At 45.3% G+C, this 25,019-nt stretch overlaps 1 protein-coding gene across 1 annotated transcript in view; it reads left to right on the top strand.

Moving 5' to 3' along the window:
• NOD2 (nucleotide binding oligomerization domain containing 2) overlaps nt 1-25,019 on the top strand; it is a 44,847-nt gene that overhangs the window by 4,511 nt on the left and 15,317 nt on the right. The window contains exons 2-4 of the mRNA XM_073659357.1: nt 15,179-15,692; nt 17,753-17,861; nt 22,297-24,094. Of these exons, the coding sequence (XP_073515458.1) occupies nt 15,234-15,692; nt 17,753-17,861; nt 22,297-24,094 (2,366 nt within the window). The 5' untranslated portion in view covers nt 15,179-15,233. The remainder of the gene's footprint in view (nt 1-15,178; nt 15,693-17,752; nt 17,862-22,296; nt 24,095-25,019) is intronic.

Here is a 25,019-nt window from a genome sequence, read left to right as displayed (position 1 = left end):
CGGTCTGTCCCTCGGAAATGGGATGTGTGTAGTGCATGCAGCTAACTGAGCTCAGTTCCACACTCCATCCTTACCCGGGAGTGGAATACTACACCTCTGGCTTGAGGTGCAATACCCCTGTAGCAGCCGAATCCTCAGGGTGCTACATTCCCCCCTGGTAAATCACAGCACGTCCTCGGGCTGTAAGATACAAAAAACATCCAAAACATACAATTTTTTTCATAAACATAAACATAGAAAACATCATATAGATATCATCAGCAATAAACTTTTCATATAAAACTTTTCATAAATAACATTCTTGTTCCTCCGGCCACGGTGCGACTTGTGATCGGGTAAAGTGCGACAGTCTCTCTTGGAAGAAAACAGTTTCCTATAAAACCGGTAGGGGGCGCCTTAAAAAGCGCAACTATATACAAGGGAAATATGGCCGCTCTCAGTCCTCGGCCAGGTATTAGGGAGGAATGACCGCTCTCAGTCCTCGGTCAGTGGGAATAGGGACACACGGGATTCAGTTCAATTGGCTGGTCCCAACGGGGACTATATTTTAACTAGCTTGGTACCCCGACGGGCAACTTTATACAGTCTCTCTCTACCGTACTTCAACGACGGCGTCCTCCTGCTCCTTCTTTAGATTCTTCAGACCCGTCCGGGTCCTCTTGCTCCTCCTCACACCGCAGCTCCTCCTCCGTCAGGCGATGCACATGGAGGGCGTAGGGTCCTTTGGCACACTTGTGCCGGGTGAAGGTGACCTCGTCCCCTACGTACAGGTCACGACCTCTGTGTCCCTCCGGCAGATGGCTTTCTACGTCTCTGCGGGTTACAAAGACGTCGCCGGGGGTCTGATGGTCTCTAATAAAGCCCCACCCATGCTGCAGGTTGAATTTTATCACAGTCCCGGTGGTACGGGGACCATGAGCTGCACGGGGGTTCCTCCTGGTCCGGCTCTTCTGCTCCGCGCTCCTTATCTGTGCTTGCTGTTCCCGGACCCGCCTCTCTCTCCGCTCCTTCTCGAAGACCTCGAGCTGCTGCCGGCAGCACTCTGCACGCTCCGCTGCGGCCGCCCGAGTCTCCTGAGTGAACCCCATGAGGTCTTCTCCGGTGGGGTCCCACTCAAACTGTGCCTCCTCCAGCGGGGGTGAGGTCCTCTTTACAGGCTTCGGAGCCGGAATCAGGGGCTCGCACATGGGCCTTGCTCTCTGGAGTTCCAGCTGAATGTACTCCTGGGGCCATACAAAGGGCTGCCCATCCGGGCACGTATGCTGGGCGAACAGGTCTTCACCCAGGTGCGGCACTCTAGATGTTGAGGGCGCGTTGATGGTAGCGGCGCCCGGGTTGACCAGGCCTTGCGACCAAGCTTGGGGCACCCTAAAGGCAAAGGGCACCGTAAGAACGGCGGCGCCCTGGGTTACTCGGCCCTGCGACCAGGCCGGTGGCTCCGCGGAGGTAGGGGGCGCTGTTGGTATTGCGGCGCCCGGAGGTACTAGGCCTTGCGACCAGGCCGATGGTATTTCCTGTTTGGTCGCGCTCAGGGTCGAGGCGTGTGACGTCACAGGGGTCGCGGCCGCGGTTTCCGGTTGAGGCCTAGTCGGCGGCGGTGACGATGCAGCGACGGGCACGGCAGGGGGAACTTCGGGCTCTGCGACGGGGAGCTGGGGCAGGTACACGGTTTCTCGGCTCGGGGTAGAGACGTCCCCTTTACCTGCCTCCGTCCGTTCAGCTCCCTTCTCGGCGCCGTCTCCTGCCTTCATTCCTCCTGCGCCATCCTCAGAGGCGGTCTGTCTCCTCGTCTCGGGCGGCGTGCTCCGCTGACGGGTTCCGGTCTGCTGGGCCATCTCTCGGCTCCACTCCGCCAACGTCTCCCGCTGCACCCGGGCCATCCTCCGTGCGAGGCCCTCCAGCGCGGTCTGTGCACACTCCCGGTCTCGGGGGAGCTGTGCCAGGATCTCCACTAAGCCTAGTGGGGTTGTTGCTTGCAGCAGGCTCCTGACCACTGGGTCGGTGCTGCCTGTCTCTCCCTCCATCTCCGGGTACGCTTTCTCTGGACTCTCTTCCAGACGTCTTGTCTCCGGGTGCGCTCTCTCCAGACTGCTCCAGGCGACACCCATCTTTGCTCTCTTGTTCTGTCTCCGCCCACATTGAGGGTGGTCCCGGGGCAACTTTGTGATTGTCAGTTCCAGGGGCAGTTCTCTTACGCTGATGGACACTTCCAGCATCACAGTCTCTGTTGGTGGGCGCGGTTTCCGCTTTTGGCGCCATTCTTCGACCTGGCCCACGATGGGAGGTGGCCTCTTGCCACCCTCTGGCACGCCCATAATGGCGTCCGCTCTTCCAAGGCGGGAAATCCCTGGAAATGGCGGGAATCGTCTCCCAGTGGCGGGAAACTCCATGGATGGCGGGAAAAAGCTGCCAATGGCGGACAACCGGCGGGAAACGACCTGTGATGGGGTCCGTTGGCGGGGACCCTCCGGAACCGGCGGGAGACTTCTTTTTGAGGTAACGGTGAACTTTTCTTCAGGCACGCAGTACCCGGTTGTTGCGGGCACGTTATCCTGCCGACTACGCCAAAGTTGACGCGCCCCCTGGGCCATGTTGTTAGGGGGATACCCGGAGCCGGATCAGATGGGGGTTGTAGTCTCCGAGTGGCGGTGACCCGGTCCGTGCCCAGGGTGTCAAGCTCAGTGTGTGGCAGTCCTTACAGATGTTATTAGTGTTCTTTGTGTCGACTACGCCACCCGTTGATTTGCGGTCAAAAGGCCGCCGCTGCAAGATGGTCCGCTGAGGCTGGTGGTGTGTGTGCAGCTGCGGTAGTATAACCCCCAACGGGAGGGGTATAGCCTCAGGGGGTCAGGTGTAGAGGATGGTGGTAGTGGTGGTGCAGTGTGGATGTTAAGAAGACTCCGAGCCGGGCTGTGCAGTTCAGGGTTTTTACTTACTGCTGTTCTTGTGGTCACTCTGGCCTTAAGTGACCGCCCGAGCCGTGCTGCGTCCACCAGGTCTTGGACTCGGCCAACCCCCAGGTGATTCTGGAGCGTGGTCCTGAGCTCCCTTTCTGACTTGTCCTTCTCTCTGGCCTTCCCCACCAGGGATCCACCTAAGTCCGGCTTCCTCGGGCCTCTTGTTGGTAAACCCTTGTCTCTGGGTTCCCTGACCCTATTCTTGGTTTGCCTTCCGGGTGGATTTAGTGGGTGGTCGTGGCAGATCCTGCCCACGACCTCCGGTCTCTGGCTAAGGTGTGCTGTAGCCTCCACCAGCTTGGGATCCGGTACCCTGTTGCCAACTCTTCACCCTCTGATCTAATTTTGGGTTCTTGGAGTTCCCTCTTCTTCCCCTTCTGGGTCCTTCTTTCTCCTCTCTCTCTGCTTCTCAGGCTCTCTCAGACTGACCAAACCTCTACAAAAGACTGACGTCTCACAGACTGACCCTGATCTAAGATGGTTCCCACCTTATATACTCCCTCTATGTGTGAGCTCAGGTGACCAGCACCCAATGAGCTCCTAGCTTTACCCAGGCTGCTCCCCCTATCTGCCCCTACACTACTGGGATGTTCCACCCCCCTCCCACTCCAGCCAGGAACAGACACTGTCGTACCTGCACATTTCTCTAGTGGGAGTACCATCGGTCTGTCCCTCGGAAATGGGATGTGTGTAGTGCATGCAGCTAACTGAGCTCAGTTCCACACTCCATCCTTACCCGGGAGTGGAATACTACACCTCTGGCTTGAGGTGCAATACCCTTGTAGCAGCCGAATCCTCAGGGTGCTACACTTACATTACATTTCACATGGAATTGTTCACACTCAGCAGTGGAGGAGAAGAAGCAGCCATGACCAGAGGACATATCCGCACACTGGACTCTAGTCCTAGACTGTAGGATATGGTTGATGTAACTCAAGAGAAAAGGAAAAGGGAAGACAAGATGTAGAGACACCCACTTCCACATCTGTACCTGAGAGGGTTGAGGACAAGCTCCCCATCTGTCCCTCCCAGCAGGGACAGACATATCATTGGTGCAACCTGTGCGGCCGCACAGGGGCTCAAGAGGTAGGGGAGCCCATTTCTACTTCCAAAGTAGGTGCAATTTTGCATTTTTAGGGGCTGCAAAGGGCCCATATATTGTTCTTGCACTGGGGCCCTTTTCTGTCTGCATCCACCAGTGCCTCCCAGCTATGGCATTTTATTACGTCCGTGTATTGATGTACAACAGATATAAATTTTATTATAAGCTAATATGGTAACTATGGTATATTGGTCTATAAAAGTATTCTACTTTTTTATTATTAAAAAAATAAACATTAGTTTGTATCAATAACACAAATATGTAAAATTACAATAGAGAAGCATGACAATGTGACATAATGTAAAACACAAACATTGTCTTACAGAAACCAAGAGACTTTTCAACAAAATATCCAGTTAGTTGAAGAATTTTATTAACAGGTTAATCAAACTTTCCACCTACTGAAAAACAGAAGAATTCTTAAAATTAGCACAGTAAACATTAGGTTATATGTCACATATCAAACTAATCGGGCTGCCATGGAGGAGAATGTGACCTTTCCTGTACCCTGATTTTTCTTAGATTTCATAAGGAGATATATGAAAAATTTTATTGATGGATTCTGTACAAATCAAACATCTCGTGGCATGTTCCATTAGATAACGTATCTAGTCCAGAAGAGATGTTTTTGTGTTTTCATCTGTCCCTTTACCATTTAAACAAATACTATAGCAAAGTAAAAGACAGCAGGGGATCTCCAGAGCAGCGGAGTTCTGTTAAAATTAACTTTGGAGAAAGTAACACTAAGGAATTGTTCACACATCATGGGCGTACCCAGGATCAAAACTAGGGGGGGGGGGGGGCAAGCCATGATGCACAGATACCGCAGAGAAATATATATATAGTAGAAGGCAAAGATTTCACTTCTTACATTACATGAGTGATATCTATTGTAAATTACACAATAGCTCAGAAACCGGTGAATCGCTCCACACAGTATACTGGCCCCCATAAAATGCTCCATACAGGATACTGGTCCCCATATAACACTCCATACGGAATACTGTCCCCCATATAACATTCCATACGGAATACTGGCCCCCATATAACGCTCCATACGGAATACTGGCCCCCATATAACGCTTCATACAGAATACTGGCCCCCATATAATGCTCCATACGGAATACTGGCCCCCATATAACGCTCTACAGTATACTGACCCCCTTATAATGCTCCATACAGAATACTGGCCCCCATAAAATGCCCCATACAGGATACTGGTCCCCATATAACGCTCCATACAGGATACTGGCCCCCATATAACGCTCCATGCAGGATACTGGCCCCCATATAATGCTCCATACAGAATACTGGCTCCCATATAACGCTCCATACAGGATACTGGCCCCCATATAACGCTCCATACAGAATACTGGCCCCCATATAACGCTCCATACAGAATACTAGCCCCCATATAATGCTCCATGCAGGCTGTTCCCCACACATAATGCCTCATGCAGGCTGTTCCCCCCAACATAATGCCCCACGCAGGCTGTTCCCCCCCACATAATGCCCCATGCAGGCTGTTCCCCCCCATATAATGCCCCATGTAGGATGTCAACCCCCCTTATAATGCCCCATGCAGGATGACACACACACCCCCTTCCTAATAATGCCCCATGCAGGATGTCACACATGCCCTCCCTTATAATGCCCCATGCAGGATGTCACACACCCCCCTCCCTTATAATGCCCCATGCAGGATGTCACAGCCCCCCTCCCTTATAATGCCCCATGCAGGATGACACCCCCCTTCCTTATAATGCCCCATGCAGGATGTCACCCCCCTCCCTTATATTGCCCCATGCAGGATGTCACACACACCCCCCCTTATAATGCCCCATGCAGGATGTCACACACACCCCCCCTTATAATGCCCCATGCAGGATGTCACCCCCCCTTATAATGCCCCATGCAGGATGTCACACACACCTCCTCCCTTATAATGGCCCATGCAGGATGTCACACACACCCCCTCCCTTATAATGCCCCATGCAGGATGTCACACACCCCCACCTCACCCCCCTCCCTTATAATGCCCCATGCAGGATGTCACACACACCCCTTCCCTTATAATGCCCCATGCAGGATGTTACACACACCCCACCCCTTATAATGCCCCATGCAGGATGTCACCCCCCTCCCTTATAATGCCCCATGAAGGATGTCACCCCCCTTATAATGCCCCATGCAGGATGTCACACACACCCCCTCCCTTATAATGCCCCATGCAGGATGTCACACACACCTCCTCCCTTATAGTGCCCCATGCAGGATGTCACACACACCCCCTCCCTTATAATGCCCCATGCAGGATGTCACACACACACCCCCCCTTATAATGCCCCATGCAGGATGTCACACACCCCCACCTCACCCCCCTCCCTTATAATGCCCCATGCAGGATGTCACACACACCCCTTCCCTTATAATGCCCCATGCAGGATGTCACACACACCCCACCCCTTATAATGCCCCATGCAGGATGTCACCCCCCTCCCTTATAATGCCCCATGAAGGATGTCACCCCCCCTTATAATGCCCCATGCAGGATGTCACACACACCCCCTCCCTTATAATGCCCCATGCAGGATGTCACCCCCCCTATAATGCCCCATGCAGGATGTCACCCCCCCTTATAATGCCCCATGCAGGATGTCACCCCCCCTTATAATGCCCCATGCAGGATGTCAACCCCCCTATAATGCCCCATGCAGGATGTCACACGCACCCCCCCTTATAATGCCCCATGCAGGATGTCACCCCCCCCCTTATAATGCCCCATGCAGGATGTCACACACACACCCTCCCTTATAATGCCCTATGCAGGATGTCACACCCCCCCCTTCTAATGCCCCATGCAGGATGTCACACCCCCCCCTTCTAATGCCCCATGCAGGATGTCACACACACCCACCTCACCCCCCTCCCTTATACTGCCACAGGCCTCCATACAATAAAAAAAAAAATCAAATACTCACCTCACGTTTCACCTGCTGCCGCTGTTCCGGACTTCAGTGTCGCTGGCCTCATCCCGCTCTGCGCTGTGAAGGCTCAGGAGAGAGCGCGGTGTAAAGACGTCACCGCGCCCTATGACCTGAGACGTCATAGTGCAGCAGCCACGGAGGATGCAGGAGCTGCTGCGGAGGCACGGGGAGGGGTAAGTATTCTGCCAGGTGCCGGGGCCCTGAGCAAGCGGGGGGGAGTGGGCGCTGACGGTGAGGGGCCCCCCGGCCTGCTCAGGGCCCCGGCATTTGCCCGGGTGCTGACGCCGACCCTGGTGTGCGGCGTGCGTCCCTGCTTCTAGGGGGGGGCAGCTGCCCCCCCCGCCCCACAGTGGGTACGCCCATGTCACACATCATGTTTTTTTTTAGTCAATTTGCTGCAGCAAAACCTGATCTTCAAGGGCATTTTGTTCAGGATTTTTCTTGCAGGTTTGGTGCTTTTTTTGATGCGTTTTTTTCACTGTCCTTCTGTCTCTTTTTATGCATGCACATCAAGTTCTGTGAAAAAAAAATACCCCATTCTATTTTGGCATCAAAAACGCTTTGACGTGTTTTTGATGCATTTTTTTTTCACCACCCATTACTTCCTATGGGTGAAAAAACGCTGAACTGTTTGAAATGCCGTAACATAACTGTTTGAAATGCCGTAACATTTCTGTGCAACACGTAGTTGAGAAGGAAATATTGTGACTTTCGGCATTTTTATACCAGTCTAGGCCAAGTTTTTGAAAGATGTGAAAAAATTCATAAAGAAGTGCACGCTTTTCAATTAATTTGGCACATCTTGGTGCTCATTCACACGTCAGTTTTTCGCGTACGAGAGCTACCCATGTTTTTTTCACGGATAGTATTTGTATCTAAGATAGTCTATGGGTTCATTCACAAGTGCATGATTTATTACAGACCGAGTGGTTCGTGCAAAATCACGGAGACATGTTCAATGTTGATCCAATCATTGGATCAATCTAGGCAATGAACATCTATGAGTCCATGGAAAAAATGGATGGCACTCTGATGCCATCCGAGTGCTGCCCATTTTTCACAGACTGATTGATAGGGGAAACTTTTTTTTAGTTGTTCTTTTTAGAGAAAAACTGATGAAACTCGGAACAAAGTCTGATGAAACTCTGATCATAAACACTAATAAAATTCGGACTGATTTTCTCATATGAGAAAATCAATAACGGGCATGAGCCCTTACTTCAGCACACTTTTCATTTAGACTGGCTTGCAAAAAGTTCACATTATGTAAAAATTGCGCTGCAAAAGCATCCTAAAAAGCCATACAACAATATTAATTTCGATCATGCTGCCGAATTAAGCAGGCAATTTCACTCTGCATTGTAATGAAAGAAATCAATGGTAAAAATCCAATGCATTTCTGAGTTTCCAGATATATCCAGCTGATTCATCAATTGCAGCTTTTTAAAAAGTTGCAAAATTTTGACGCAAATATACTCCAGTCCCCTTTTATTTACGCCTGTAATTTTTGCCACATTTTAATGAAACAAGCGGCTTTCTGCTTCAAAATGGTGCAAAAAAGGTAGAGGACAAAAACAAAGAACATTTTTTATTTTGAGCAAAATTCAAGAACCACGCAGGCTGTTTTTAAGAATTTGGTGCAAAATACGTCAAGGAATATCATGTGACCAAAAACCAAAAAAATGTGAATGCAAATGATGAATCGGCCCAGAGTGTCTGAGGAAATGAAGGGAACAGTCACAACCTACTATTGCTTCAGTATGGTGAAACAGTTAGCAAAGAGTGTAATGCAGCGACTTGCTGGCATTACGGTAATGGTCCAGGATGTGTTTTACCTGACCATGTACCTTCCCCCTCAGGTGACTGGTCACATGACTGTGACATAGCACAGGTCCTGCGCGCACAGAATGTCTGTCTGATCACATGACTGTGACATCAGCAAGGTCCTGTCAGTATGTGTGTGTGTGTGTGTGCGTGCACGGGATGCATATATAAACCCTGCTTGATGGGAGACAGGTGTGTTCTGTGAGAGAGGCGTAAGGCCTGTTCCCGTGTGTGTGGGACACCGACCGTGTGAGGCCTAGTGAGGCCGAGTGAAGCCTGGTGCCTGAAAGGCAAAGCCTGCATACTGTGTGGATGCTAGTGGCCTTCGAAGGCAGAGGCTTGAGTAAGAGTCCTGAAAGGCAGAGCCTGGATCCTGTGTGGATGTCAGTGGCCTTTGAGGGAACGACGGCTGGAGACCCCTACCTGGGAAGCCGCAAAGCCACAGTGGTGGCGGAGTAATGGACTGAGACAGCTAAACCCGGCAAAGGTAATACCCTGTGTTATGTGGACATTAATATGGACATTGCTATTTTATTACCTTGCTGCAGGCTGTTACTTGGGCCACTTGGGCCTGTCTGCTACTTGAGAGACTCCCGGATGTTAAGTGTGTAAACATGCCGGTGGCGGACTAAGATGGACTGTGTGAACTGTGGTTTATAAAGTGTAATAAACTGCAGCATTGTGAAATACCGGAAGGACATTGCTGGTGTGCTTTGATTTACCCGGTGCAGCGAGTATTCCCCATTATGATGACTAGTGCTGCCTTACATATGGTTCGAGAATGCGGGCAACTGCAGCCCGGTTGCTAGTGGCAACGACAGCCCGGTTGCTAGGGGCAACGGCACAGGACGAGTGTAGATTAAAGCATCTGGCTGCAACTCGGTGAGGTTGCGAAGATTGGCGTCGCATTCAATCCGGTTTTGCTGTGGCTCGGCGGGGCCACGAAAATTTTTCCGGGGAGAGCGGTGTGTGGTGTGTGAATAGTGTCCTGAGGAAATGCAGGAGCAGATAAAAATGGCTGTGAAAGGAGCAGCAACTGAGTCTGAAGCTATTGAGCGATTAGAGCGATTAAAGTGCCTGTTAAAACCGGAGCAGGTATTTGAGAAACGTCTACTGGACATGAAACTGGATATGGTGCAGGAACCACAGGAGCCGTGGGCACAGTATAGAATGGTGGCAGTGGACCATTCTATGAACTCTCCGGGGGCGCCAGTGTTGTCCCAGAGTGCCCGGGGAGGTGGTAAGAGCTGTTGTGAACTAAGTCCTAAGACTATTGCTGATTTTTCTTGTAAAAATTCCCCTGCCGGTGTGGTTGTTAAAAAGGGGGCAGAGTCTAAAAAAGGGGCGGTTGTTCAAAACAGCGTGGAGGATAGAAAATAAAAAAAAATTACTGGTGGTGGGTTGGTACCTCCTAAAAATGACAATGTGACCGTTGATAATGGGGTAGCTCCAGTAGAAGGGGGGTGATGTCAAAGTGGGAGGTGACCTGTTAGTCCACAACACCATGGGGAGTAACACAGACCCCGTAGCTGACGGTGACACTACGAAAGTAGAAGGAGAGGTCAGTCAGGAGGGGCTAGACGAGGTGAGAAAGTCCCCATCTCGTAGACGGCGCAAGGGCCACAAAAAGGTTGCTCCTGTAGACTTGGCTGAAAATTAAAATAAAGAGAATGTAGTACTGTGTGCCTTTGCTTCAAGTGTGGATCCTCCATTAGAGGTAGAAGAGGAGGTGACGTTGCCAGTAGCAACCTCCGGTACGGTACCGAGTCAGAAGGATCTGACAGCCCTGAAAGAGGAGGCGGCCAGTCGTGACCAAGAGCTGGAGCCTATCGGCCAGCAGGGTCAGAGTGACGTGCAGCAATTATGTGAAAACCTGGGGAACGTGTCCTCAGACCAGTTGATCCTGGAGTCTGAACAGCAGAAAATACACCAGCTTATGAGGAACTGTCAGCGAGACGTGGAGCAAAGCCACGTGGAAATTAACCAGTGGAAAGAAATGTTCTACGCAATTAAGGAGGACCGCCGCAAAATCAAGGAAGAGGTTTTGCAGTTGAAGCTTGAGACGGAGGCGCGGCAGGATGGTGTTTCTGGACGCGAACAAATCCTAGAACGACTGCGCAAACAGCTCAACCAGGAGCTGTGTGACTCCAAGAAGGAGTGTGGTGAACGCAGTAGGGAACTGCAACAGTGTAAGAGAGATTATGAGGATCTCCTCAAGGTGAAGAAAAAACTAGAGGAGGATAAGGCGGGTGCAGAGCAAGTGCGCCAAGTGGTTGAGACCACTCTGCTAGACACCCGTGAGGAGAATGATGATCTCCGGGGAAAGACCCTAGATCTGGAAGCTCAGGTGAAGGAGCTACAGATGTCCTGTGATACTCTCCAGAAGGCGGAGACGTACCTTAAGGAAACAGTCAGCAAGATGGAAGCTGAGTGAGAGAGGATGGAGGAGTCCATCGGAAAAACCACAGACCAGGGCCAGGAGTTGACCGCTGGTGATGGGAGGTATGAAGCAGATACCTCCTCGAGTGATGTGGGCTCGGAGGGTTCGGTGGATGTCGAAGCCGAGATCAAGCAGCTCAAGGAGTTGCTACAAACCCAGTGGACGCAAGAGAAGCGTGAGAGACTGGCTATTGAGAGCCGAGTGGGCGCATTGGAGACGGAGAGGTCTGAGAGAGCTCTGCTGCTGGAAGAGCAGTTGAAGCAGGAAGAGCTTCAGAGACGGGCCGCTGAGAGGCGAGTGGCGGAGCTAGAGGAAGAAGTTTCCGGGCTCAAAAGTATCACTCAGTGAACGAGGCCTTCTTGGAGAAGGAAAAGGGCGAACACGTTGCACTCACTCCCTTATACCATGAGAAGGTGGACCTGAGGAGAGCTAAGAGAGTGTTAACCACAGATAAATATGAGATTGAAGTGGTCAAGACGGAAATTCGTGGAGTTGTAGCTGTGAGTCAACTCAGGGAAAGCATACAGGGTGAAGAAGCTGGAGGTCAGATGTCCCTGAAACCTGAGTTGATTGATCGTCTGGAAACCACTGGTGAGACCGAAACGTCTCGGTACAAGTGCCTCATAGATATACCCGAGGATTTGAGGGAAGAATGCACCAGTGAGTCCGTGCATGAGGAGTTTAAGAAGGCCGTGGGAGCCTGTAAGGTGTACTTGACCTCAGAAGCTAAACAGCTGGTGGTCCTGTCCACGACCGAAGTCACAATGAAGAGGGTGGCTATCCTAAGTGACATGCACTGGCGATGTATTCGCACGAAGCGGTTTCTCCGGTTGAAGACGGAACAAGCCGTTAGACAACTGGAGTTGATGAGGAAAGCTCACAGTATGCGTGAAGAGGTCATCCGGGTGCCTCATGTTCTGGTGAGGAAGCTCGTTGGGAGAAATGGTCGAGCCATGCAGGTGATGGTCAAGAAGTCTGGTGTGGTGAAAGTAAGCAGTCCACATGTCAGTGGCCTTTGAGGGAACGACGGCTGGAGACCCCTACCTGGGAAGCCGCAAAGCCACAGTGGTGGCGGAGTAATGGACTGAGACAGCTAAACCCGGCAAAGGTAATACCCTGTGTTATGTGGACATTAATATGGACATTGCTATTTTATTACCTTGCTGCAGGCTGTTATTTGGGCCACTTGGGCCTGTCTGCTACTTGAGAGACTCCCGGATGTTAAGTGTGTAAACATGCCGGTGGCGGACTAAGATGGACTGTGTGAACTGTGGTTTATGAAGTGTAATAAACTGCAGCATTAAGAAATACCGGAAGGACATTGCTGGTGTGCTTTGATTTACCCGATGCTGCGAGTATTCCCCATTATGATGACTAGTGCTGCCTTACAAGAGTCACTTTAAAAGGGTTTGCCGGTGAAGACAAAATATCACCCATCCGCCAATAACTTGCTGATCGGTGGATCCCACCAATGGGATCCAGACCGATTGGCAGAACGGGATACTTTGGGATGGAGTGCTGGTCAAGCATGTGCACTACCACGCCATTCTTACAGGGCTAAACGTTCCCCGTCCTGCCGATCGATGCACATCCCAGCGGTTGGACCTCCACCAATCCTGTGTATAGGTAATAACTTTTTTCACTGGACAGCCCCTCTAAATTCTTTGGTTCATCATGAAAAATGAACTATTCTGCCCCTTTATAATGATTAGAATTTAAAGGATTGCCAATTACACAACGTTTCCATCCATATCACATCCAATGTATTGGAAATACAGAGCTTGTTTAGCTGGTTTGACAGCTTTACGCACCCATCTCATTCAGAAATTTGAGACCTATGTAGAATTACATACCACGTTACAGCAAAAAGTTACACTTTAGTCTTCAACTGTGCAAAAAATTTTTTTACAGATTATATACTCCAGTAGTGTATTAAAGTACAATTGTGCCCAATTTTAGCATCTGGATAAGAAAAACCATGGCCCCACTGTTCAACAAAAATATAAACAGATGAAAACAAGTAATGGTAGCTGAAATAGTGAATAAAGCATAAAAGTCACTATTAAATAAGTTCACAAGCGCATATAAAAAAATCGACTATTTTCAACTAGAATAAACCTACGATAATTCATCTGTATTCTCGGTCTGTTTTTTTGCATCCGTATGACATCCGTTTTTATAATTTAGCAGTGAATAAAATTTACAATAGCAAAAACAGTTTTCTATGGTAATAATTACGATGTACCCATAAAAATCGGACCCTATATGAGTGATCCATTTTTTTCTTTTCGCGCACCGGTAGACTTCAATGGGTCATCTCTAAAATACAGAAGAGGCTAGACCATCAGTCTGTATAAGGAAACTGTCATCTGAACAGCACGATAGAATAATATTAGTCCATGCGATGCCATTTTTCTTTAATGGACAACACTCGGATCAAAAATACTTTGGTGTCAATATATCTTTAGAACTAATTTACTGCAGAGAAAAGGCACAAGAGCAATGGTGAGTTGGGGCCACTGTGTCCCAGTTTTCTTCTATGACTTTTGCTTTGGTGGCTGGAGGGATCACTTCTAGTAGAAGAGCATGTAAGTGTAAGTGGACACTTACATCTAGAGAAATATACAACGGTGCACCATGCAGGGTTTTTATTTTGTTTGTATGTCTCTTGCCATCTATTGGCACTTGTGACCATAGCCACTACTCAAGGACAAGCCACAAGGCTGGGTAGTCAAGAGGTCTGAGGTTAAAAGCGAAGAGAGTATGTCATAGACAGAGAGGTGAGACCAAAGCGTAGTAAGGGTACAGTCTGAGGTCATAATTCCAAGAAGGTAGCAGATCACGACAAAGGGGCTAGGCAAACGGATGGTCAAGGCAAATCCAAGGTCAAGCAGCAAAGATCAGAATTCCAGACAAGGAGAAAAGCTACAACTGGCAGCATTCTAGGGCAGAGAGCTGGTTATATAGCCAGGTAATTACTCTGGACAGAAGGCCAATGGATGCCACCCCGGCACACCCTGGTCCTGATTAAACTGCTAGTATCGTAGTAGTATGAAAAAGCTACACTGCAACAAAATAAAAGTGAATATGGTCACAACACGTCCTGCAAGAAATTCAGCAGTTGTGTTTTGCACTTGATCACATTCACTTTCATTATGTCGCACTCTAGCATTGCCGTACTGCGGTCACAGATATGGAACATAAATCACAGGTGACAGGACGCTTACAAGAAGATCTATAGAATAATTGCATATATCATACAGGAGTACCGTAATAAACAGCTGGCAACAAAAACATAAAGTTCAACTTTTAGCTGACAGTCATGTAGCAAAAAAGTCATACCAGAGTTATAAATGGCGCTGCTCATAAGGTTCTTATAAGATTTCTGCTAAATAACCCAGGAATGAGCTGGAAAGTAAAGTAGAGGAGAGAACCAGTTCAACCAGTATAGCTTTACGTTCTACATGGTGACGGAGTGGGAGTGGGGACAGGTTGAGGGATACTATGAACCCAAGAGAATGTCCAAACCTGCTGAGTAATTTCTGAGCTGAGTAAGTAAACTTTTCAATGGACTGTAGCAAGAAAATAGCTTTGACATCATTACTGTAGTTGCATTTGTTACCTATTGAAGTCAAAGAACAAAAAAATAATGCCCAAAAATGAATCCACCGATTTTAACAAAAAAATAAAAAGTAAGGTAATTCGGGAAAAGAAATAGATGCACAAGTAAAAAATCAAAAAAAAAATAAATAAATGAGACAGATTACGAAACTGGGTCTATGTAGTACAAAGTGTAGCAATTATTCCCACCAAGTTTTAGCACACAATAACTCATGACAGTTTATGCCTCTTTTTGTGTCTTTTTAGGATTTTATCGCTTCTATACTGGATACAGAATACTCCTCCATAATCAGAATGTGGGATGAGCTCACTGCAGACTGTCCAGACTAACAGAGGTCACTTGGTGTCTACATTGGCTGGAGGGTCAGTGGAGAAATATGAATTTGTGCTTGACCATCTTCTTTCTCAAAATGTCCTTAATTGGGAAGACTATGAAGAACTGAGCCTTGTCAGTCAACCCTTGTCTGCTCTGGTTAGGAGCCTCCTGGACGCTGTGACCTGCAAAGGTGAAATCGCATGTAAACAGTTTTTGGATGTTTTACATGAAGTTGAGAAAACTCCTCCAGAAGACCACCTTGTTCTGCAGCCTCCTGAGGACCTCTCTAAAGCATCTCAGTATCTACAAAAGGAGCGACCAAGAATTATTCGATTTATCCATAACTATATAAATACACTTTTTCAACAACTTTTGGCGCATCGCTATGTCACGCAGATGGACATTGAGCATTTACAGCTGCCTATATACTCAACATCGCAGAAGGTGACTTGATAATTGCAAATTTACCTGTAAAATAATAGATGTAAATTAGATTATTATATGATTATGTAAATCTCATCCTGCCTTACATCATATGAAATACTACAAGTTTTCCAACCTTTATCGCAGTTTCCATGATCTCTGTTTGCTGTCACTCATTTGGAATCATCATTGTTTAAAAATGGCTACAAATGTGTCCAGGTCGTGTGATGGACAGACGGGTGCAGAGCTACTTACAGCAGCAGAGCTCTGTCTTGTAACATCCCGAGAACGGGGCTGTGAAGTGTCCTGTTTATATGGAGCAATGGCCGCCCATGAGCAATAGTATCCTATTAATTGTCTACGGGACTCTCGGATTGGGAATGTTCAGCCATCAGCAAGTTGTCACCTATCCTGTAGATGAGTAATAACTTGCTAAGTTGGGACAACCTCATTGACAATGAAAGCTCTATTGAATCACTGCAAGCAATCATTTTGAAAACCCTTGAAAACCATGAGGAATTGATACAGAAAAGATGTATTAAAATAATAAAATATTATTCTATAATTAGAATTAAAACTTTTTAATAATATACAAAAATTAAGGTGTATTTGTGAAACTTGAATACCCCTTTTAATCCCTTCTTGATATGACTTATTAGTATGCAATAATGTATGGCAGGTTCTCATGTATGGAGCAGGCTCAGGAGCCGAGCCTGCAACATACCCAGCAAAAGCCAGCTGTATTACACAGCCAGTATCTCCTTCCAATCAGTGATTGTGGCATTTAAATGACAAGACAGAGTTGCGGGGTGCCTTTGGGTTATCATGGCAGTCTAAGGCCTGCTGAATGCCCCCATGGCTAACATTTGAATCCTCCTGTGAAGCCCATCCTGTGGCTGGGCTTCATAGAAGAATGCTATCTTTCTTCTCTATATTGAAAAACAGTAGCATTGAACAAGTGATCAAATGATTCAAGTCACCAAAGAGAAATGAAAAATAAAGTATAAAGATTTTTTTTTTAAATTATAACAACATATAACAACAAAATTATAACAGCGAAAAAAATGCAAATTTGAATAATCACTCCACTTACAGTATGATCTATCAAAATATTAAATTAACCCATGGGGGGAAAAAAGATAAAATAATATTTTATCAGTGGCCATAACACCCCAAATACATGCAATAGAAAATAATCAAACTATTATATGAACCACAAAATGGAATAAAAATGTCAGCTCGTCACGCAAAAAAAAATAACCCAACACAAACGCACGCCATATGTTCACACTGAGTCTTTTTGCTGAGTTTTTTAATTTGAAACTGAACAGAAATGCTAAGTTTTTGAGAAGTTTTGAGACTTTGACAAGGATTTGGAGAGTTTCCACTCAGTTTCTGCTCCAAAAAGTCCTCAAAAAAACTCATAATGTTAGGGCATGTGTACATAGCGTCTTCAAGATGCCAGCATAGCCACCGAGTTTTCCGATGAAAAATGCTTCAGGAAAATGCCGGCAATTGTTTTCCTGCACATTTGCCAGCGTCCTTTGAGTTGTTTTTAGGTTGATCCACCTCCAGCATATTCTTTCTGTAGTTTCAAGTATAGAGAGTAAAATGAACATTTTACTTCTTTCAAGCACTTCAAGGTTTCCGAACTCTGATGAGGGTAAAAGAAGAGACAAAGGACAGAACATGTGCATGGTAATAAGGTTTGGACATTGCTGTGCATTATGTTAGTTTTTGTTGAGCTTTTGCTGTACCTTTTTCAGGCAGATTCCAGGTGGAATTAGAAACATGTAATTCTTCATTTCTCCTGTGGTGGTGCCACAGAAGAAATAATCACTTGTTGAATGTTTCTCCTTTGGATTACAACTGATCAGAAGGAGGCACCACCGCAGGACACATTGTGATCAGCTTCATTTTCTACCCTTCTATCAAGAAGAGACTGTGAAAAGCAGACAAGTTCTTTATCTTTTAAGATTTGTCTCAATAAAGGAGGAAGATTTTTTTATCATTTCGCTACTGTTTGGCCTTTTGCCTTTCTTATATTATAATGTGTTTCGTTGTGTTTTTGGTTTTTCAAGGCAAGAAGACTCCTTGATCTCCTCCGGTTGAAGGGAAATGAACCAGCAAGATACTTAATAGAATTCATTCAAAGTTTGGGCCAAGGGCTAGTCGGACAAGTTGCTGATGGTAAGTGAGGGTCTCTTCTTTTTTTGTATTGTGACTTTATGTTGGTCACCAGTGTAAAACTGAAAAACAATGTTTCTCGGAATATCATTTTTCAGACGTGCTTGGTCCATTGTAAGCCATTGGGGCTAGTAGGGTAGAGAAAAGTAATGGAAAAACCCTCCTATTCTTCATGACTAAGAGGAATAGAAAAAGGCAAAAAAAAAACTTTCAAGCTTTTTCCTACAATAGACATCAAATCACTATTCTTAACCAATGTTTAGACTTCCTTGAATTTTTTACCACATCTACCAGACTTTCTTATGAATCCACATGATTTGTGTTTCACAGAAATTGACTTCCTCTTCTGTATCGTGAATTATGATTCTGTTATGTATTCATACGTGCTAAGTGATAACTTGTCATATCTGTTGGCTAAAACCTATAGGAAAGGGGAATTTTATTTATAGGTTAAAAGGACAATAATATTTGTTTCCAAATTTTGTAATGTAAACTGTGTCGTTATCCAGTCTGTGAAAGTTTATATGTAAGCACAAACTCTGTACCTTGACCCCTACGCATTTAAGGAGCCAAGCCTTGCGAATAGCGTCTGCCCTGTTAGATCAAAAATCAATTCTCATAATCTGGATTTTCATACAGTTTACAATAATAAAACCCTAGGTATTTGTTAACGCTCTTCAAAGGGAATCTGTCTGAACAATTTTACTAATTAGACTAATAGTATGGTCTTAGGACAACAAAAAAAATACATGTCTTGTAGTAATGTACCAATACTGAGAAATAAAGATTTGAAGCTGCAAGAATATTGATACCCCCAATGCATTTCCAGAAAAGTGTGACGGCAGTGGGTGTGGATCCACTGCGCCATTGGCCGAGCTTACCTTGGAGGAGCATAACTAAGTGACTACCTGGTCTTCACTAGAGCTTCTGATGGATAGGCATGGTTGTTAGGGTAGTCACCAGGAGACACTCCAGGGCTGACCAATGAGTCAAAGGCAAAATATGAGGCACAGATGGCAAAGACAGAGACATGGTCAAATTGTCCGAGGTTGGGGCAGACAGCACAAGTTCGAAATACGAAGCCAGGGTCAGGAGCAGTGAGGTCAGACAAAACAAGTAAACAAGCCAGGTGGGAAATAGAAGAGTCTTAATAATAAAGCTCCTTGACAGGGAACTAGTGATGCACTGCAACTAGGACCTAAACTCAGGCAAGATGTGGAAGGAGGAGCTGCCTAATATATATACTGCTGGCAAGGGATAGGCCAGAGAAGCAAAACTCTGCAGGACACAGTGGTTTTAAATTCCAGCAGAGTCTGGCCGCGCCTCTCTATAGCAACAGGAGGATGCAGAAGTGCTAGAAGTGTTGCAGGAGGCAGCTCCGTGAGTTGGTGTGACACTGGGAGGGGCAGAGTGGTGCAGGCAGTGAGTAGGACAGCGCTTACAAACCATGCGAGTCACTGGCATGACAGAAAGCTTGATTTTTCATCACTAGCAGATCGAATTACTACAAGACAGGTAAATTTTTGTTTATTATTTTTCTAGGACCTATACCACTAGTTTTATTAGTAGAGTTATCTTGACACATTATATGAATCTGGAAGTGCATTGGGGCATGACGATGCACTTACAGCCTCTCAGCCTCGAGCTGTATTTCCTGCCTAGTACCACCCTCTTCTGGTGGGTTGACAGTTGTTGGCTCTACTAACAAACAAAGCAGCACACTGCAACGCTAAGAATGCGAACATGAAATATATGAAATATGAATAGCATTACTGCTCTAGAAAATAGAAATAAATGAGAAATCTTAGCGCATAAATTGGCCAATTCATGTGTACCGGGTAGCCGCGATAAGGCGTTTCTCAAAGTACCAGGACCCTACCAATGTGAATACCTCTCTAAGGGACATCTGTCTGCTTATGTTTGGGAAAGTAAAATCCTACTGCTATTAAAAGGTATTCACATTGATTGGGTCATGGTACTTTGAGAAATGCATTATCGCGGCTACCAGGTACACATGAATTGGCCAATTTATGCGCTAAGATTTCTCATTTATTTCTATTTTCTAGAGCAGTAATGCTATTCATATTTCATATATTTCATGTTCGCATTCTTAGCGTTGCAGTGTGCTGCTTTGTTTGTTAGCATTTTATGGAGGTAGCGGCTCCTAGTAAGCACCTGTTCACACCTATTTCTTGTATTGGAAGTGCCATCAGTTGTTGGCTTTATACATGGCAGGGAAATCAGCGTGAGGCTGATGAGTTGCAAGTGAATCACCACGCCCCAATGCACTGACAAACACATATACAGGTGCTTCTCACAAAATTAGAATATCACCAAAAATTAAATTTATTTCAGCTCTTCAATACAAAAAGTGCAACTCATATATTATATAGAGTCATTACAAACCGAGTGATCTATTTCAAGTGTTTATTTCTGTTAATGTTGATGATTATGGATTACAGCCAATGAAAACACAAAAGTCATTATCTCAGTAAATTAGAATAATTAAAAAAAAAAACCTACAAAGGCTTCCAAAGCGTTTAAAAAGGTCCCTTAGTCTGTTTCAGTAGGCACCACAATCATGGGGAAGACTGCTGACTTGACAGATGTCCAGAAGGCAGTCATTGACACACTCCACAAGGAGGGTTTAGCCACAAAAGGTCATTGCTAAAGAAGCTGGCTGTTCACAGAGTGCTGTATCCAAGCATATTAACGGAAAGTTGAGTGGAAGGAAAAAGTGTAGTAGAAAAAGGTGCACAAGCAACTGAGATAACGGCAGCCTTGAAAGGATTGTTAAGAAAAGGCCATTCAAAAATTTGGTGGAGATTCACAAGGAGTGGACTGCTACTGGAGTCATTGCTTCAAGAGCCACCACACACAGACGTATCCAGGACATGAGCTACAAGTTTCATTCCTTGTATCAAGCCACTCATGAACAATAGACAACGCCAGAAGTATCTTACCTGGGCCAAGGAGAAAAAGACCTGGACAGTTGCTCAGTGGCCCAAGGTGGTGTTTTCAGATGAAAGTAAATTTTGCATTTTATTTTGAAATCAAGGTCCCAGAGTCTGGAGGAAGAGTGGAGAGGCGACAATCCAAGCTGCTTGAGGTCTAGTGTGAAGTTTCCACAATCATTGATGGTTTGGGGAGCCATGTCATCTGCTGGTGTAGGTGCACTGTGTTTTATCAAGACCAAAGTCAGCGCAGCCGTCTACCAGGAAATTTTAGAGCACTTCATGCTTCCCTCTGCTGACAAGCTTTCTGCAGATGGAAATTTAATTCTCCAGCAGAACTTGGCCCCTGTCCACACTGCCAAAAGTGCCAATACCTGGTTTAAAAACAACAGTATCACTGTGCTTGATTGGCCAGAAAACTCGCCTGACCTTGTCAGGTATTGTCAAGAGGAAGATGAGACACCAGACCCAACAATGCAGACGAGCTGAAGGCTGCTATCAAAGCAACCTGGGCTTCCATAACACCTCAGCAGTGCCACAGGCTGATCGCCTCCATGCCACGCCGCATTGATGCAGTAATTGATGCAAAAGGAGCCCCGACCAAGTATTGAGTGCATTTACTGAACATACATTTCAGTAAGCCAACATTTTGGATTTTAAAAACATTTTTCAAGCTGGTGTTATAAAGTATTCTAATTTACTGAGATAATGACTTTTGTGTTTTCATTGGCTGTAAGCCATAATCATCAACATTAACAGAAATAAACACTTGAAATAGATCACTCTGTTTGTAATGACTCTATATAATACATGAGTTTCACTTTTTGTATTGAAGAACTGAAATAAATTACATTTTTGAGGATATTCTAATTTTGTGAGAAGCACCTGTATACAGAATTTCAAACACAATTTTTCGCTACTGGCGCATTATTTTGGGATCATAAAGGGATCAACTAGCTTACCTTTTAAATGGCTATACAGTCACATAAATGATTTGGGGGCATAGTAGTTACTGACAGTTGCCGTTTAAAAATAACAGAAGCATCATTACTTACCCCCTGTTGCTATAGCATTGCCTCTCTGCTGCTTACCGCTGGTCCTCGTTGATATGGCTTCACCAGTGACAGGTCGAATTTACAGCACATGAGCTAATAGCTGGGCTCAGTGGTGATGTCAGAGTACACAGCACTGGATAGCTTAGTCCAGTGACTGGGTGCAGTGGTCACGTGCTCTCATCGTGACGTCTCCTCTACAGCCATGTCAACAAATACAGGAGGTAAGCAGCAGACAAAGTCATTGGTGGAGCAGTAAAATACAAGTAATAATGCTCTTTTCATTTTTAAGAAAAGCAACCCTTTGACGTATTAAAATGTAAAATCGGTTGACCCCCTTTAAGGTCATCCCCTTAAATAAAGGAGAAACAAGAAAAATTCCATAATAATACAAAAATACAAAAGTTAATTTGTCTTTCTATTTTCTTTTAGTTTGTTTAGCATATCAAGCTAAACTGAAGAACACAATATCGGCCCAGTCAAAGTTCCTCAGCACGTATGATGGATCGGAGAACATGCATTTGGAGCACATTTACACTGACAATATTCTGGAGATACCAAAAAATTCAGACAATATTCAGGGGTCCCAAAACCAGGATCTCCTCAGCATATTTAATGCCCAAGGCCTTGTTAATGATAATGCAGATACAGTTCTCATACTTGGAGATGCTGGGAGCGGTAAAAGTACATTGCAACAACAAATCCAACATCTCTGGGCCGATGGGCAAGCATTCCAAAACTTCTGCTTCATTTTTCCGTTCACATGTAGGAGGCTGTGCCGTATTACCAAGCCAATGTCATTAAAAACACTTCTGTATGAGCAGTGCTGCTGGCCACCGGATCAGCTTCAGGATGAAATCTTCCAGTACATTCTGGACAATCCAAGGCAGGTCCTCATCACTTTTGATGGATTCGATGAGTTCAGATTTGCTTTCACGGATGACAGTAAACACTGCTCTCCTACTGAACCAACAAGTATGGCAGATCTGGTCTTCAACCTCATTCAAGGAAATCTGATGAAAGATTGTATAAAAGTGGTCACCAGCAGACCCGATGTTGTGAACGTAAGTCTAAGGAAATATGTTAGGAAAGAGCTGCACTTAAAAGGGTTTTCTGAAGAAGGGATTGAGCTTTTCATTAAGAAACACCACAGAAACCCAGAAACGGCAGGAGACATCATTAGTTTGGTGAAAGCCAATTCTTCACTGCATGGACTGTGCAATATTCCTGTGTTCTGCTGGATTGCTTCAAAGTGTCATAAGCAACTGATAAGCTGTGGTAGCAAAACTCCACAGACCATGACTGATATGTATGTCCTAACGCTTAAACATTTCCTCCTCCATTCATCAACAAACTTGAAAGGAGCAGAGAATATTCTCTCTAAACATGTAGATTCCATCAGACACCTTGGAAAACTGGCACTTAATGGACTCTGCCAAGGATTATATGTATTTTCTTACCATGATGTTTCAAAGGAAGGGCTTACCGAGAAGGACTTATCCTTAGGGTTTCTTGTTCTTTCAAGGAATTTTTCAAATGAAAACCAAGTTTCATCCCATTATTATGAATTTCTTCATATTACGTTACAGTGCTTTTTTGCAGCACTATGTATGATAATGAACGATGATGTGGACTCATCCTTACTCCGACAGTTGTTTAAATGGAAAAGAAAGCCAACAAGTGAATCTTGTGGAAGTCTACAGAGAATTTCTCAATTTTGTTTACAGCCCATCCTACATAGACAATGGAAACCTCCTCTACGTAACATAGAAATGAGAAATCTCCAGATCACTGCAACATTTGCAGCAGGTCTGTTCTCGAATGCACTTTACAACAATCTGGTCGATTCATGGCAGCCAAGAAAACTTCCCAGGAAATGTAAAATAATTAAAGGATGTTTGGCCAAAGGTATCCAGAAGCACTTTAATTCTATACCACCTGCTTTGAAGGATGAGAAGAAAAGCATGCATGCTATGCCAGATTTTGTCTGGCTTATAAAGTGCATTTATGAATTACAAGACATGACATTGTCTGTGAAGGCTGTGCAAGATCTAGATGTTGATCACTTGAAGATGACCTACTGTGGGATTGGTCCTGCAGAATGCACCGCATTGGCATATGTACTGAAACATCTAAAGAAAGCAGTTGGCATCCAGTTGGATCACAATTCAGTTGGTGACATGGGAATTGAGCAGTTGATGCCCTGCCTTCAGAAGTGCCATGCTCTATAGTAAGTTCTGTTGCAATTATGTTTGCTTAATATGTTCATTGCAATTTCCTACTGTATGTAAATTGCCTCTTCAGAGAGGAAGAGGACTAGAACTCTAGTGCCACCTATAGGAAGTAGCAATCCTAAAAGTCAATATCGACTCTTTAACGAGCCTTACCATATAACTTAAGATAAAGCTAAAGCTGAATCTCTAAACAGCCTCTTTCTTTGCACTGAGGAGGGGCAACACCCTGAAACACGTGTCTGCAAATAGAGATTGTAGTTTGGCTTTTACCCTAAGTCACGTGACAAGGCTTGTTATAGAGTCGATATTAAATTTTAGGATTGAAAACTTCCAATAGATGGCACTAGAGTTCAAGTCTTCTTCTTCTTTGGAGAGGCAATTTGCATATTTAATTTCCCAGAGGATCATTGCATGGTTTATAAGTCTCCTTACAACGGCATGTCACTCTTCACAAGGAGAAATGTTTCCTATTGTATAAATATTGACCTCACCACCATCAATGTTCCCCATACGCTCACATCCTAAAATATTTGGTGCTTATCTGTAAATACACATAAGCAAATCACAGATCAAAAGGAAATGTATTACCTATATTTTTTTCTTATTACCTAAAACTAATCAATGTCATACTTTACTGTGCAAAATCAATCTTATTACCTAAACCCCCGAAAATCAATCAATGACGAACGGTACTGTTCAAAAATTTTAGGCAGGTGTGGAAAAAGTATTGCAGGATAAAAATGCTTTATAAAATAGAAGTGTTAATAGTTTATTTTTATCAGTTAATAAAATGCAAAGTGCATGAACAGAAAAAAAAAAAATCTAAAATCAATATTTGGCGTTACCGCTCTTTATCTACAGAAGAGCATCAAAGCATCAGTTCTTCTAGGTACACTTGCAACAATTTTTGAAGGAACTCAG

Source organism: Phyllobates terribilis, unplaced genomic scaffold, assembly GCF_046119375.1.
Source record: "Phyllobates terribilis strain yellow unplaced genomic scaffold, ASM4611937v1 Scaffold_13__5_contigs__length_258822181, whole genome shotgun sequence".
NCBI lineage: Eukaryota > Metazoa > Chordata > Amphibia > Anura > Dendrobatidae > Phyllobates > Phyllobates terribilis.
The sequence above is the reverse complement of the archived record's forward strand: the minus strand, read 5'-3'. Positions and strand labels throughout refer to the sequence as shown.